This window comes from Cornus florida, unplaced genomic scaffold, assembly GCF_030987335.1.
Source record: "Cornus florida cultivar Cherokee Brave unplaced genomic scaffold, ASM3098733v1 CherokeeBrave_3.0.0_Hap2_Chr10, whole genome shotgun sequence".
Classification (NCBI taxonomy): Eukaryota; Viridiplantae; Streptophyta; class Magnoliopsida; order Cornales; family Cornaceae; genus Cornus; species Cornus florida.
In genome coordinates, this window is record NW_026775580.1 from 76453189 (window position 1) to 76470984 (window position 17796).

General features: G+C 34.8%; 1 protein-coding gene across 3 annotated transcripts; it reads left to right on the forward strand.

The window, feature by feature from the left end:
• Positions 1-1575: 1575 nt before the first annotated feature.
• LOC132276409 (uncharacterized) lies at positions 1576-17315 on the forward strand. 3 transcript variants are annotated; one of them, XM_059777818.1, is made up of 13 exons: positions 1935-1996; positions 2302-2402; positions 2681-2900; positions 2976-3176; positions 3314-3384; positions 4973-5135; positions 9133-9723; positions 15096-15476; positions 15578-15653; positions 15765-15828; positions 16083-16218; positions 16786-16899; positions 17100-17315. In XM_059777818.1, exons 2-13 carry the CDS (start codon positions 2392-2394, stop codon positions 17163-17165), a joined length of 2094 nt encoding a protein of 697 aa, XP_059633801.1. In that variant the 5' UTR covers positions 1935-1996; positions 2302-2391; the 3' UTR covers positions 17166-17315. The 3 variants fall into 3 exon arrangements, with proteins under 3 accessions (XP_059633799.1, XP_059633802.1, XP_059633801.1); XM_059777816.1 differs by lacking the exon at positions 2302-2402 and having other exon boundaries at positions 1576-1996; XM_059777819.1 differs by lacking the exons at positions 2302-2402; positions 16083-16218; positions 16786-16899; positions 17100-17315 and having other exon boundaries at positions 1576-1996; positions 15751-15812.
• The last annotated feature ends 481 nt before the right edge of the window (positions 17316-17796 follow it).

The window sequence follows — 17796 nt, forward strand, 5'->3', positions numbered from 1 at the left end:
AAGATCAATAGGCCGGTCGCTTAACGGTACTAGACTTGTACTTTTCAAAGGAAGGTTAGGGATTCAAGTCTCGGTGAGATAAGTGTGTAAGTACCAATTACAAAAAAATAAAAAATAATAATAAAAAAAAAAAATAAAGGTGGTAACCAAAGCTAGAGAAAATGCTAGATGCATAGATGGAAAGAAGAACATTGCAAAGAAGAAATTACATACTATGGACATAATATGGGAATGGTAATAGGATCATTAGAAAATAGAGGATGCACTTAAAATTTTAAGATGGGCAGTAACAAGGCCATGAAACTTTAGGAACTGTGGAATAGAATTGCTAATGAATTTATTCAATAAAATTTTAAAATAATGAACAATATCTAATTAATGTAGGAAAAGTATAATTGTCCCAACGTAAAAAATTATAGTAATTATGGAGGAATAAAATTAATAAGTCGTACAACGAAATTGTTGGAAAGGATTATATAACAGAGATTGAAGAATGAAACCATAATGTTCAAAAATCAGTTTGGTTTTATGCCAGAAAGATCTACCTGAAGCTAGGCCATTTACTTAAGCAATGTCGAAGTAAGCAAATATAGACTTTTACAGTTTTCATGTACTTGGAGAAAACACGTGATAGAGTTCCAAGGATATAATTTGGTGGGCCGTACAGGAAAATAAAAAATTACTTTAAATCTTATTAGCAGCATTAAGGATATGTAGGAGGATACCAAGACTGGGTTTACACAGTTGTGAAGTAACAAAGTTCATATTTACTTACACTAATCTTGAATGAAATAAGAAAACATTCATGATGCATGTTGTTTGTCGATGAAATGGTGTTAGTGAATACTTTTAACAAAAATTTGAATTTTAAAGGGGCGGATCTAGAAATTGTTGATGAGGTTGGCTAATATTAGTAAGAAAATATATATATTTTATGAACTGAGTTAAAATTGACTATAGTATAAAAAAAAAAATTATTTTTTTGGGGTGGGTACGCCCTAATAAAATTAGAAACTTGACAAAACGACTAGAAGCAAATGGTCTAGAAATTAGTAAAGACTAAATCAGAATATATGAAATATAAATTTAATAAAAATCAAAAAGTAACAATATAATAATAGCAATAGAAGATCATAGGTCACTGAAAATCATTTTTTATTGTTTTTTTTGTACTTCGATTAGTAATGCAAGAAAATAGAAAATTAAATGAGGGAAGTTTTCTAAGCTAGCTAGTGGGTCAAAAAATAAAAAATACCAAACAAGTCGAGAAATTTTCATTGAATTTATTAGGTAAGTTATATTATATGAGGCGGAGAGTTAAACAGTATATTATACGCGAGGCCGAGTGTTAAAAGAAGAAGAACGCATGCATTTAATTGAAATGGGAACGTTGCGATTAATGATAGGAGTGTCTAAAGAAAGCTATAGTGAAAAATTAGGCACGTAAAAATGTTGCGGGTGGTTGCAAGCCACAGTGGGCCCGACATATCACTGTTGGCGGCAAGAGGATAACGATTCCATTCATAATTACGATTAAAAAGAAGAGAGGCCATTCAAAACGACTGAGGTATTTTCTCTTCATTGATGCATTGGCACAAGCACAACAGGAGTGTTGGCCGCAAACATGAAACGAAGAAGACATGGTGGCCCTAAAATGGCGATAAATTACCCACTCTCGCCTCTCAATCTCCTCCCTCGCTCTAGTATCGGGCTCTCACCCCACCACATAAATCATCTCATGCGCGCGCAAATCAATCACGCCATTATCTTCCGTCGAACTCAAACCCCTCCTTATAAAAGTCACTCTCTTCACACCACCCTTATTTCAAATATTCAAAACTCTCTCCCTCATTCACGCCTTCTCTTTCTCTCTCCTCAAACCTAGAACGTGTTCGATTTCCGCCATGGACGTGCCATTGCAGTATCCAACAGCTCGCAGAGACGATTCTGTAGTTGATAACTATCACGGCGTTGACATACCAGATCCTTATCGATGGTAAACAATAGCCAAATCAATTATCTCAGTGTTTTGCAATGGCCCTTTTTTTTTTTCTCATGGAAATGTTTTCTATTGAAACCAACGGTGATTTTTTTTTTTTGAGAAAATCTTATTGATATTGATTTGCTTGCGGGAAAATCTTAACATCAATCAATCAATTATCTCAATGATTTGCAATAGCATTTTTTTTTTTTTTTTTTTTTTTTTTTTTTTTTTTTTTTTTTATCTGGAAATGTTTTCTATTGAAACAAACAGTTTTTTTTGGGAGATCTGATTGATATTGGTTTGATTGTTGTGATTAGGCGGGAAAATCTTAGCATCAATCAATTATTTCAGTGTATGTCCTTTTTGGTCGGAAGGAGAGAAAATTCTTTAGCACATGCTTTTATCTTATGATGATATTGTAAGTGCCAATTACATATATCATTTGTTCAGGTGTGAAACTCTTTGTTGTGTGTGTCCTTTTGTTTGGAAAGAAAGTAAAATTCTGTAGGACCTCCGTTGCTATAATATCGCAAATGTCAGTAATTTATCATTTGTCCATGTCTAAAACTGTCCACGATTTGCAATTTGTTTCTGGTTTTCTGGTTTTCTGGAAATGTGTTATCTTCAAGCAAACAGGCGTTATTTTACAGGTGCTTGTGAGAATTTGATAGATGTTGGTTTGATTGTTGTGCTTAGGCTTGAAAATCCAGATGCCGAAGAAGTTAAAGAGTTTGTTCAGAAGCAGGTGAATTTGACTGAATCGTTGCTTAAAACGTGTGACACGAGGGAAAAGCTCCGAGAGAAGATCACAAAGCTTTATGATCATCCTCGATATGGAACTCCATTCAGGCGAGGGGACAAATACTTTTACTTCCATAACACTGGTCTTCAGCCCCAAACAGTGCTCTATGTGCAGGTTTGTAAAATAATTTTAAAGAGGTTTTTTATTTTTCATTTGTAAATTAATAAATTCGTTGAAAATTTATTTCAGGATAGTTTGGATGGAAAAGCAGAGGTGTTACTGGATCCAAATGCGCTCAGCGAGGATGGAACAGTCTCATTGAAAGAGTATAATATTAGTCAAGATGCTAAGTATTTTGCATACTGTCTTAGTTTTAGTGGCAGTGATTGGGCCACAATCAGAGTTATGCGGGTTGACGACAAGACTGTTGAACCTGACACCCTGTTATGGGTAAGTATTCGTTGAAACTATGATTTATTTATTGTATATCAGTATATGGGTATTAAATATATATACACATTCTCAGTTGTGAACTTATTGGGTTTATATATATGCACAAACATATTTATATATCTATGTTCTTCCAGGCTAAGTTTACCACCATTAGCTGGACGCATGATAACAAAGGTTTTTTCTACTCTCGCTTTCCAGCTCCCAAGTAAGTACAACTGCATTGAGGATGTTGCAAAGCATAAAGCGGAAGTGAAGAGAAATAAAAAAGTAGAACAACACAGATATTACGTGGTTCAGCCATTAAGGCCTACGTCCATAACACAAAGAGCCCAAAGGGCTATATCACTTTTATAATGCTCTCTTAACTCATACAAAATACAATGGTGGAAGCTCTTTATATAGGAGAAGAAATTATGAGAATGGAAATAATTAGAAAATAGGAAATAAGGAGGGTTTTTCTCTACTGATTCCTCTAGGAACCCCAAATCTTCAATAATAAGAAACAATATCAATTACTGAAAGATTTTCCTCCACTAATTCCTCCATTAAATCTTCGATACTCCTCCTCAAGTTGGAGCGTGAATGCTCAACTTGTCATTGAGATGATGAGTGATAACAAGTGTAAATGATGAAGAGAGAAGACGAAGAACAATGCTATCGAACACACCGACAGTCCAAACAAGTCAACAAAAAAATGTCGGAGACACAGCAAAGGCGAGGTCAATCCTACCGAATACATCGGCAACCCAAACAAGTCGATAAAAACTGCCGGAGACACGGTAAAGACGAAAATAATGTTACCGAACACACCGGCAGCCCAAACGAGTCACAAATAGTACCGAGAAACCCTTAGCAACATTTCGGATGCTAAGGGAATACCCCAAAATAGAGGTCCGAACCTAGAAAGAGAAATTAGGTTCTAATACCATGTTGCAAAGCATAAAACGGAGGCGAAAAGATAAATAAAACAAGTAGAACACACAGATATTACGTGGTTCATCCATTAAGGCAGAAAGAGCCTAAAGGGCCACATCACTTTTATAATGCTCTCTTAACTCATACACAATACAATGGTGGAAGCTCTTTATATAGGAGAAGAAATTATGAGAATAGAAATGATTAGAAAATAGGAAATAAGGAGGATTTTTCTCTACTGATTCCTCCAGTAACACCAAATCTTCAATAATAAGAAACAACATCAATTACTGAAAGATTTTCCTTCATTGATTTCTCCATTAAATCTTCAATAGAGGATTCTAGGATGCACTATCCAGTGTCAAAGTTATCAATCTACCAAAGCACTAGTGGCCTAGCGGTATCAGCCTCTTAATTTCCTAGGGGTTCAAGTCTCAGAAGAGACAAGTATGTGTGAGTTATCAACTAGGAAAAAAAAAAAAGATGTCAATCTTTTGCCCAACTCAGGATGTATGAAAAACTTTGAGAAATAATAAAATCCAGTTCTTCCATTCGGTTTTTCATTAACTCTTTCAATTTCAAATGTTTTGGGAAAATATCAGATATGTTGATATAATATATTTCTCATATATCAGATAAATAATGATATGCATTACTGGAAGAACAGTTAAATATGTTACACACTAGTTTTTCAAATATTCAGCTGTTGTCTACCTATTCTGATCTGAGAAGGGTGAAATCTTCACAATTGACATCATGTTATTCTAATTCTGTTGCACCAACTCCTTAATCTTAGTTTTCTTGGAGTGAATGTGATGTTCATGACCGTAACACACACACATATCTGTTTGTGATGTCAGTAGCTTTGGTTTTTTTAGGGAGGTTGAAAATTTTGATGCTAGGATGGAAACTAGTACTAACTTAAATCATGAGGTGTACTATCATTCAATTGGAACCGATCAGTCTGAAGATATTTTATGTTGGAAGGATCCTGACCACCCGAAGAGCTTGTATTCAGCAACAGTAACGCAAGATGGGAAGGTAACAAGCTTTCTAACTTGCCATTATTGAGAATTTTCTATTCCAATTCACAATATCTTTTTAGGAAATTATCGTGGTAATCCTATTTTGCTGCTTTTTTTGGTTTTACACTCTTAATGGCTTCTTTAATGTTGGGAAGCGGAAACACGCGAATAATAGGATCCAATGAAAGTCAACAAAGCAATCACACAAAAACACAAGATATAATGTGGTTCGACCAAAACCGGTCTACATCCATGAGATTCCACCATGATTCTTAGATATTATAATTGTAGAGTACCAACACCGCATACATGCCTTTTTACTATGTAGCACTCCACGAGTTTATCTCCTTGCTACTAGTGACCCTCGGTGTTTTTCCTACTCTACCAATCCACAAACCACCTCTACCTATCAACTTCCTCACGAAACTACATCTCTCTTAATCTCGTAAATCTCAACCCATAAACTAGGTGTCTATTTATAGAGGTCCAAAATCAACTCTATGTTGGACAAGGATTACAATTCCTAAGAGCCCAAGACTTGCCAAATAAGAAATTATCTAATAAAATACAACTCTAAAATAGAAACCTAATTAAGTTAGGTTTCTATTTTGGGACTTCCACCCACAGAGCCAGTTCCTCATTTTCTTTCCAATTGAATGCCAAGAGGTCACAATCCTCTTGCAAAACTTTTATTTTCTACATTGTAGACTACTCGATCAGTCAAACTTCGGCTCCACCTTGACTACTCGAGCTCCATGCTATGTAACCCATGTCGATTTTCTGACCATAGTGACCAACCAAGCCGATTGACTCCACTTGTAACTGAAACTTGTTTTAGCACTTGTTGAGACTCCTTGTGTTTTCTGGATCTCCTTCACCTTTGCATCCGATACCAATTTGTTGGGGCAGTGAAAACACGCGAATAACAAGATCCAATGAAAGTCAATAAAGTAATCACACACAAACACAAGATATAACGTGGTTCAACCAAAACCGGTCTGCAACCACGGATGAGAAGAGATTCCACCAAGATGCGTGGAGATATTACAATTGCAGAGTACCAACACCATTTACATGCCTTTTTACCATGTACCACTCTACGAGTTTATCTCCTCGCTACTAGTGACCCTCTATGTTTTATCTACTCTACCAACCCACAAACTGCCTCTACCCATCAACTCTCTCACGAGACTACATCTCTCTCAATCTCATAAGTCTCAACCCATAACCTAGGTGCCTATTTATAGAGTTCCACACTCAATTCCTCGTTGGACAAGGATTACAATTCCTTGGCGCCCAAGACTTGCCAAACAAGAAATTACCTAATAAAATACAATTCTAAAATAGAAATGTAATTAAATTAGGAATTTGAGACACAATTTTAAAAATTTTACAATACCATTAAGATGATTGGTCCAATTTCATGTCTATCACTGGTAGTAGTTTATTCTCCTTTCCATGTTTTTAGCTGTCATGGGAAATGCTTATACTAAGATGTTTATACTCTTGCCAAGATTCTTGATCACCCTACTCAAAGGTAAGAGTTGGATTTTATCATTTCTCACTAGGAAAGAAAAGGTGGGGTACTTTTTTTTTTTTTTGGGGGGGGGGGGGGGGGGGGGGGGGGGGAGGAGAGAGAGAGAGAGACCAGTTATAGAATAGGTGATTATGTTTTATATGGAAAGAAAAAAACTGAAGGTTTTAGTAATTTTTATCTTTTTGAAATATGATCCAAGCTGGTGGCAAGGATGACGTTGTTTAAATTGTTATATTAAAAAAATATTCTACTATTTGGTAATTATCAATATTCCATATCAGTTCCTTTTGCCAAAAAGATTTGTTTTGTCTGCCAAAAAATGAAACTAATACTTGTGGAGTTAGGCTTCATTTCTCTCTACTGCTCTCCAGTCTAAGAAGCACAGACACGGATACGGGACACGAGTACGACACGACACCGACACGGCGACACGACAAATCCAAAAAAATTAGGATACGGACACGGCGAATAGTATATATATATGTATATGATGTAGTACTTTAAAAATTAATGAGTGTTGCTATTTTTCATCAACCTCACAATGAAAAAAAAAACCACAAATCATAACTCATAACTAATAAACTATAAAAGAACAATGTTGCAGAGTTATAAAACCAAATAAAAAACAAGACATTAGAATAATAACTAGTATCATTTAATCATCATTGCAACTTTACTCCAAATACAAAAGCATGGGCATAAAGGACTATTAACATTCATGACTGTTTAACATTCAGGACTTTATTGTTAGCACTTAACATTCACAAAAACCTAAAGGCTAATCCCCAAAAAAGATACAAAAACAAGTCAGTGTACTATCATTTATTCCCATCCATCATTTGACATAGGACTTTTACCATTTACAATACCAAAAGGGTAGTACAAAACAAAAAAAAAAAAGAACATATCAGCATTCAAAAATAAAAAATAAAAAAAATTCCAGAAGTGTCCGTGCCGTGTCCGTGTCTGCGGAGTGTCCGTGCCGTGTCTGAAAATTCAAAAAAAATAAAAAATTCCAGACACGTTTTTTGGCATGTCCAACATGTGTCGAACATGGATTCTTCGCCCATTTTGGAGTGTCCGTGCTTCCTAGTCTCCAGTATGTTTGTCAAAATTATGTATTAAGGCCAAATTACCTGTTAAATAACAAAATTTAGAATTTTTAGTGGTCTATTATTCTCTTCGACCATGGCGAGGCTGATGCAGTGGGATTAGAATGCAGGTGGATCTGTTTGCATCCATAATTTTAAAATTACTTAAATTTTAAATTATTCAGGGAAAAAAAAATATTCAGTAGGAAAAAATTAGTTAAATTATGCTTTATGGAGTGGAAAAACAGGATTTATGTAGCATACCTAAAGTATTTTTGAAAGGCTTTGTTGAGTTGTGTTTAAATTAGCATTAACTTTAACAATTGGACTATGGATACCCATGGAGCTGCCGTGTGTCATCTAGTTTTATAATTTAATGCGGGAAGGCTTCGATAAAGTCGTATTCTGGGTAATTACCAAAAAAAGAGTTGCGTTCAGGGATTGTATTAAATTGTCTTACTGCATATGTAAATTTTGTAGTATGGAGGATGTACATTTGTCTTGCCTCTTTTTCTTTTCTCTTTTTAGTTGAGAATTCTCTCTTTTGTACTTGTAATTCAGCTCTATCTCTTTTGTTCTCGTAATTCAGTGTATTATTCATTTCCTATGGTGAAAAGAAAAATGTATAAATTTCAGAGTAGTTCATATCTTGCCTAGCTTAATCCCGGTTAGATCTGTGCTGCCATTAATTATTTTGTAAATCGGACGAGTAATATACCATATTAGAATTTGAAGCTTATTTCATTTATGACAGCATTCCTTCCTTCATGTGCTGACTGGCATTCATCATTACAATTCTGTTATGAACTGTGCAGCTGTCCCCCTCCTTAACCATGCCTGCATTATTTTACTACTGCATTCAGACATGCCCTCTTGTGATTGTGCCGTCATTCCTATCGCTCAAAAGTATTAGTTTTGCCTGTGTGTTTGTGTCAGAGAGAGAGAGAGAGAGAGGCCAATTTGTGGCTGATGATGACAATTTGGAGCAAACATGAGGAGCATTATGCTCCGTAAGAAACGTATAGATATATATGTCAGGAAGAAGGTATAGTTGATGGGGCTGAATAAGAAAGAGTGTCCTTCTTGCTGGAATTGAATGTTTAATACAATGGACATAATTAGGCAACATTTCTCTGGGTATGTGGTTATTGCATCCAAACGGACATAAGAAACATTATCATGTCGTGAGGATTATATGTGCAATTTTTTTCCTATATAATGAAGTATTGAACTAATTTTAATTGCTTCTCTGTTTGCATTATTTCGTGATTGCCTGAATATTCATTTAAGTTTTTTTTTTATTATTATTATTTTTTATATATAATAAATTCTTACATAAAATGTTTATAAATATATATATTGCTAATTTTCCATACTTTTTGCAGTATGTTCTTTTGTATATTTTGGAGAGTGCTTCAGACAACAAATTTTATTATTGTGACATGTCTACACTTCCTAATGGGCTTGAAGGTCACAGGGGGCAAAAGGACCTACTTCCATTTGTTAAACTTGTTGACAAATTTGATGCAACTTATACTGCTATAGCAAATGACGATACTGTGTTCACTTTTCTGAGTAATAAGGATGCTCCTAAAAACAAGTTAATCCGGGTAGATGTCAGAGAACCAAGTGCTTGGACAGATGTTGTCCAAGAAGCCGAAAAGGATGTGCTTGAATCGGCTGTCGCTGTTAATGGTAATCAAATTGTTGTCTGTTACTTGAGTGATGTGAAACATGTCCTGCAATTAAGAGACTTGCAAACGGGTTCCTTGCTGCATCATTTACCCATTGACATTGGTACAGTTTATTCGATTTCTGCACGGCGAAAAGATAGTATGGTTTTTATTAAGTTTGTTAGCTTCCTTACTCCTGCCATTATTTATCAGTGCAACTTAGGGACCGAGATTCCAGATATGAAAGTATTCCGAGAAATTGTTATTCCTCAATTCGACCGCAAAGATTTTCATGTTAACCAGGTAGATGCTTTTATACTTTTAACATTTAGCATTAGAAATAGGTTGATTTTTTTTTTTTTGCCTTTTCTAAAATAGGTTGAGTTGGTTCTCTGTTTAATTTTTGTTTGGATGTTTAATTTATTTACTACCCTTTGCTTGTGGATTGACAGGACCCATTTGATCTTATATTTCTTCAGACATGATCCTCATGCTTCAATGCAAATATATATATGTATATATATTCACGATGGATCTTACTTAAAAAACCCAACCTTATATATTCTAATTGCAGGTCTTGTTACCATTTAGCCTAAAAAGTGTTGGATGTCTTAATTTCTCTTACACAAAAATACAACAACAACAACAACAAAGCCTTTTTTCCAACTACTTGGGGTCGGTTACATGAATCTCATGTTTCCATTCCGCTCTATGTACGGCCATAGCCCTAGTCAAACCACATGCTATCATATTCTTCTTTACTAACTCTACCCACGTTAACCTTGGTCTTCCTTTTTTCCTTGTATTACCCTCAATGTAGACTATATCACTCTTCCTAACTGGCGCATTTATAGGTCTTCTGGGCTTAGTCGATTTTCACTTATTTTATCTCCAATTTGTGATACGCCAACCATCTCCTGAATGTGATCATTTCTAATTCTAGCCTTTATAGTCTTACCACAAATCCGTCTCAACATTCACATTTTCGCTACACTCACTTTTCCCAGCATTCGCTTTTCTGCCGCCCACACTTTATGCATATGTTACCAACATTCTATGCCATAAAGTAGCTGGTCTAATTGCGGGTCGATAGAACTTCCCTTTCAATCTTAAGGGGATACGCTTAACAGACAATATACTAGATGCACTCCTTCATTTAACCCATCTTGCCTTGATTCTAAGACTAAGGTCATTTCCAATTTCTCCTTCGTTATGAATAATCGAACCTAAATAAGTAAAATGTTCACCTTTTTGTATCTTTGATTCTCAATTCTCACTACATCCTCATTTGTCTTTCTAAATTTACTAAAGTTACACTCTATTTGTTCAATTTTATTTCTAGTTATCTTAAAACCCTTTTAATTCTAAAGCTTCACTCCAAACCTCCAATTCGGCATTAACTCCTTCTCTAGTCTTAATGACTAAAATAATATCATCGGCAAGAACATACACTGGAATCTCATCTTCGACATGTCTTGTCAGCTCATCCATAATTAAGGCAAAAAAGTATATGCTGACCCTTGATGTACAGTGATTTGGAATTCACTCATTTTCCCTACAGGTTTTCTAACTATAGTCACACAACCATTAAAAAAAAAAAAAAAACATGTCCTTTATTGTATCAATTTATCCCTTTATAGCTCCTTTCTTTTCTAAAACCCTCCACATTAGATCTCTAGGTATTATCATAAGCTTTCTTCAAATAAATAAAAATCGTATGCTTTTATTCTCTCTATATCGTTCCATTAGTCCCCTCGATAAGTAAATTGCCTCCATCATTGACCTTCCTGGCATGAATCCAAATTGATTTTCTGACACTTCAGTCTAGTCTTAGGCGCTGTTCAATCACTCTCTCCCAAAGTTTCATAATGTGATCCATTAATTTAATACCATGATAATTATTACAACTTTGTATGTCTCCTTTATTTTTTATTTTTTTCATAATTGGGGTTGTGTATTGCTCAAAAAATCAACATGATTACAGGAGTACAGAGGGCATACCCTCAGAGAATTGACAAATATAAAAAACCAGGAACATGTGCTTTAATGAAAAAGCCCATTTCCAATACAAAAATACGACCTCAACAAAAGGATTACAATATAACATCAGTAAAATTAATCCTCCGCAGCCACTACTTCAATTGGAAGATTAGTTGAGCCATGAAGCCTGCTATTTCTTTCCTTCCAAATATACCATAAAACAGCAGCAAAAAGACTTTGAAGTTGCTTAGAATTTTGATACAGCTTATCCATCCAAAGGAATAGATCCCACACTGTTAAAACCTCCTGGAATTTATTTAAATCCCAACCCAAAACCTCACCCAACCATTTCCAAACTCCTTGAGAGAAAGGACAAAGAACAAACAAATGATCAGTAAAATTGATGCTATGCTGACAGAGATCACATCTAGGAACCAGGCATATATTTCTTCTCTGCAGATTACACAAAGTAGGCAATTTATCCCATAACACCATAATAGCAATTGTGGACCACCTGGGCCTTGTTTTGCCCCAACATAATTTGAACCAAGGCACTTCTAAATCAGTAATCCTGGCACTATTCCAAGCAGTTTTGAAGCTAAATTTCCCTTCATTCCACTGCACATTATCCTCTCCATCTTTAATGCTCGTATTCTGCAGAAACTTCAGTGCTGCAAAATTCTCACCTTGCAAAATATGAAAATTCCAAGCTCCATTCAATATTAAGGAATTAAGTTTGACATCCCTGTGAAAATGTAAGCTTCTAACAGTGCTGTGACCAAACACAGCACTGAAAAGTTGCCCACTACACCACGGATCCTTGAACAGACTAGTTTGGCAGCCATTCCCAATCTGAAAAGTAATATTCTGCTGCACCAACTCTCTAACAGATACCATTGATTTCCATATAGTGGAACTTGTTTGCTTAACAACCACAGTCCAATAGTTTGTACCTTTAGCATATCTGAATTGAAACCAAGAAATCCATAATTTGTCTTTACTGTTTAAATAGTCCCAAACTAACACACATCTAGCAGCAACCTGAACATCTGACAGCTTCCACAGCCCCAAACCTCCTTCAGCTTTTGGAGTGGTAACCTTCTTCCAATTAAGCATATGGATCTTCTTTGTAGTTTCAGTACTTCCCCAAAGAAAGTCACGACATTTCTTCTGAATTTGATTAATAATAGCCATAGGAATATCATAGATACAGCACGAATATTGGAAAATAGGAGTAATAACAGCCCTTAAGAGCTCCAATCTACCTGATAGAGAAAGCAGCTTTGTGTTCCAGCATACAATTTTATTTGTAATTTTATCCAACGGATCCTCACACTGAACCCTCTTTAACCCAGCAGGGCACAAAGGTAACCCTAGGTATTTAATGGGGAAGTCATCTTCAGTACATTTCAGAACCTGTAGCAACACATGTCTTCTTCTCACAGCTCTGGAAAATAACACCCTGCTCTTTCCATGGTTAATTTGAAGCCCTGTAACAGATTCAAATCTCCTGAAAATGTCCTCCAGAATAGTTGAGTTATGAGTTGAAGCCTCACAAGCCAATATAAGATCATCTGCAAAAAATATATGACTGATAGGCTGTTGATACTTTGCCATAGATTTCAACACTACTAATTCTTTTCTTTGAACTGCATCTGCTACCAAAGTTGAGAACAATTCTGTGATCAAAGTGAACAACATAGGAGATAGGGGGCAGCCTTGATCAATGTCACCTTTATTTTTCATAGTGTGATCCATTAATTTAATACCATGATAATTATTACAACTTTGTGTGTCACCTTTATTTTTATATATAGGCATTATGACACTTTTGTGCCACTCATCAGGCATCCTCTTAGTTTTTTTAATATATTATTAAACAATTTTGCTAACTAAGAATAACCAACTTCTCGACACTTCCAAACCTCAATAGGATTGTCATCGGGTCCTAAAGCCCTTCCAGATTTCATCTTCGTGCAGGCGTTTCTAACCTCCCACTCCTTGACCCTACGGAAAAATACCTTATCTCAAAGGTCACTATATTCATCTAAAGCCTAAGGGTCCTTTATAATTTTGATCTGGCAATTTCTCTAAAATATTTTTCCATCCATCTTTAATTTCATTGTTTTTCACTAAACCCCGTGAATCTTCACTCTAAATGCATTTAATATGGCTAAAATCTATAGTTTTCCTCTCCCTTAGTTTCTCAAGTTTATATATATTCTTCTCCCTTTCTTTTGTGTCTAATTTAGAATAGAAATTTTCATATACTTAATGTTTTGCTTCACTTGCTACTTTTTTAACTTTCTTAGTTACCGTTTTTTTCTTTTTTTTTTTCCTTTCAAAGGTTCCACTATTTTTAGTTTTCTTGTCAAACTTTATAGCATTCCCATTTGGTTTTTACAACTTTTGAACTTGTTCATTCCACCACCAAGTTTCCTTAAATAATAATGGTCTCGTTCCTTTTGATTCCCCTGGGACTTCTTTTGCTACTCTTTTAATAAATGAAGTCATTTTATTCCACATTAAGTTTGTTTCATCTTCTACAGTCCATATTGCTTCTTGTAAAATCTTTTTATTTATTTTTTTATTAATAGTAATAATAATAAATCTACTTTCTCCCCTCTTAAATTTCACCACCTAGTCCTTGGGTTTATAATTCTCTGTCTCCTCTTAGGTTGTGCTTTTATATATAAATCTAAAACAAGAAGCCTATGTTGTGATGTTGAACTCTCTTCAGGGATAACCTTACAATCTTTTCTAGTTAAAAAGAAATCGATTTGACTCATATTTGGTCCACTTTTGAAGGTTATTAAGTGTTAATCCCTTTCTTTAAAATAGATATTCCTAATTGTAAGATTATATGCTACCGCAAAATATAAGATGTCCGCATAATTTCTATCTCCAAATCCATGTTCAGCATGTACTATCTAATATACTCCCACTTTTTCTCCTTCAGGCATCCCTTGCTTTAATTCGTCCATATGTTACCAAAATTATTAGTCCTCCAACTATATTTACTCCTGATACGAGTTTTACTAATATTATTCTATATTCTTTTCTAATAATGGTTGCCACATCTTCTTGTAAATTCTTATCAGTAATTATCCCGTCCCTACTCCATTTCTATGTATGTCCTTTCCAGTGTAATATAGTTTATATCCTTCAATTTTTCTGTCTTATGTACCTACCCACTTGGTTTCTTATAGAAAAATATTTATACAAAAGTAAAGAAAATAAATTAAAACAAAAGAAAAGAAGATGTTCACACACAAAAAAGTGTAGCATTTCATAATAATTTACTGGAATGATATGATCCAGGTTGGGAGTTAACCCTTGAAGGTTTCAATCGGACAGTAGAGACATCTATTGATTTGTTTTATGGTAAAACACCCTAAATAGTTTTTTATTTTTTATTTTTTGTTGTACTGCTGCAGTGTACTATTGCTTTACTTTGTTTTTTTCCTTTATATGTCGGCAAATTCTGCCATTGGTCTTGTCTTTTTTCATAGAATTTCCCTATGTTCTCTGTTATCCTATTCACTGAGGAAGAAAAGTTGTTTCTTTACACCCACTATTGAAATACTTTGTATGATTGTTTGGAACTTTGGGGAAGGGCGTCTTTGAGCTTGCCAAAGCTTGTGTCCTATGTCTGTCTTCTTATATATCTTTTTATTGATTTTTTTCATTTCCAGGTATTTTTTCATAGTAAGGATGGTACTCGAATACCTATGTTTATAGTGAGTAGAAAAAACATTCTTCTGGATGGATCACACCTGTGCTTGTTATATGGATATGGTGGATTTAACGTCAATATTACATCATCATTCGACATTGATCGTATTGTACTTGCAAGGCATTTAGGTGGTATTTTCTGCATTGCAAACATTCGTGGTGGTGGAGAGTATGGAGAAGAATGGCATAAAGCTGGTATCCTCGCAAAAAAACAGAATGGCTTTGATGACTTCATTTCTGCTGCTGAATATCTTGTCTCTGCTGGTTATACCCAGCCCAGAAAGTTGTGTATTGAAGGTGGAAGCAACGGCGGGCTTCTTGTTGGGGCTTGCATCAATCAAGTATGGCATTGTTGGTTAATTCCTGGTCACATTTTTTATTTCATCCGTCATTTTTATTGTTTTGTGTTTATGCACTCAATTGCTAAATTCTGTGGTTTCAGAGACCGGATCTTTTTGGCTGTGCACTTGCTGAAGTTGGTTGTTTTGACATGCTTAGATTCCACAAGTTCACTATAGGTTTGCCTATGTTCTTGTTTTTCTTTTTAAATATATTCTTGGTAAGTATGTTCTTAGGTTCACTTGGTATAATTATTTTTACCTATTTCTGATTTAGGCTTGTCCTTCTAGGTCGTATGTGGGCATGTGACTATGGCTGTTCAGATAAGGAGGAGGAGTTCCATTGGCTAGTCAAGTGAGTTATATTATGTTCTTTACGGTATCTTGATGCTTCAATTTTTTTGTAACATAAACTGTATAATTCTAGATTCCGACTGATCCTGCAATCCCAACCACCAATTTTATGGGGATTGTGTGTTGAGCGAAGGGGTATTCTAAATATATTTGATTGGGATTATATACTCTGATGTTATCTTCTTTCTTTCTATCTTGGTAGGCTGTTCTTCATTCTTGAATTTTTTTTTTTTTTTTTTTCAACTGTTCTTTCAGGTACTCGCCACTACATAATGTCAGTAGGCCATGGGAAAAATCTCCTGATAAGCCTTCTCAGTACCCACCCATCATGTTATTGACTGCTGATCACGATGATCGTGTTGTGCCATCACACTCACTGAAGTTTTTAGCGGTGGGTTTTCTGTGATTGGAAATTAAGTTTTTGTTTTCCCCAATAAATTATTGGAAATTAGGTGTTTAGCTTCTCATGTATTGTTTGATTTCATATGTCTAATATTGGAAGATAGGAGTAGTCTGATTTCTTGCTGAAAAAAAAAAAACAAAAAAATCTTACAAAATGTAATTAGTGGACTAAGGTGTCACCCATTTTTTGTTTATTTGGAACTTAGGCTAGAAAGAGGTACGAAATTATCGTATGGTATAACGTTATCAGGTTTTGCTAGATGGGAAAAAAGAGGATGCTGAATGGTATCACGAGTTTGATTCCTCTTAGTCCATCAAATTTTAGAAAAATCTTTGGTTCTTGATAGAAGTTGTATAGGATCCTTTATTTTGAAATCTTGATTGGGAGTTAGATGGAAAGAGCTTTTGTGAAATTCATATTGACGTACTAGCTCACTGGTTCACAATCTACTGTGTGGTATCTTATTTTATATTTTGGTTTTTATGTATGCATGTCAAGTACAATTGCTAACTTCATTTTGTTTTGTTATAATCCTATTTCTTTCCAATTTTCCAGACATTGCAATATGTTCTATGCACAAGCTTGGAGAAAAGCCCCCAAACTAATCCAATAATTGCTCGCATTGAATGTAAAGCTGGACATGGTGAAGGAATGTCGACTAAGAAAAAGGCAAGTGTTCTATTCTACTAGATTTTGATACCATCTCATTTATGTTTTCATTATTGTTTGCATTTGACACCACAAAACCTCGACTCAAGTAAGCATTGTTTCACCTTCTCAGAGAGGAGGTTGAAGGTCGAGCTTGCGTGTGAGTGAATTTATTTATTTTAGGAATAAAAATAATTTATCTTTTGATTCATTCAATGCAGATCGATGGAGCTGCAGACCGGTATAGTTTCATGGCTAAGATGGTGGGCGCGTCCTGGATCAATTAGATCATGTTGATGCATAGAAGTAGATAGTCACCAAGAAGGCTAGCGGAGAATCATGCTATGTCCAGTGACGGACCCAGGAATTTTTTAGAGGGGGCATCGTCGAAGAATAAAAAAGAAATTGTAGACAAATTTGAATTTTTTTTTTTTTTTTTTTTGTGAAGTGGGCCATTCTAAAAGTTGAGTGGGGGTAGTTTTTTAATTTTAGCTAAAACTTTAGGTAATAATATAAATTTCAAAAAATCCAGTGGAGAAATTAGTGAAATAAAAATGTGAAGGGAGATTTTAAAAAATTGAGTTGGGACATTTTTAAAAATTTAATTAAAATTATAAGTAATAATGTAAATTAGAAAAAATTTAGTGAGGGCATCCGCCCACTGGTCCTGAATTTGGTATGTGCCTGGATATGCCCGCGATGAGACTCGCATGACTTTATAATTGATGGTACCGAATGTAGCCTTTTTTCTATCATTGTCATTATTGTTATTGTTATTTAAAATAAAGTAATTATAAATTTTAATTTAATTTTTTTATTTTACCTCAAAGCATGTTTATTAAAAGAAGCAAAGTAATTAAAAATGAGAAGTGATAAACTTTAATTTTCGACTATTCTTTCGAATATAACGTGGTTGGG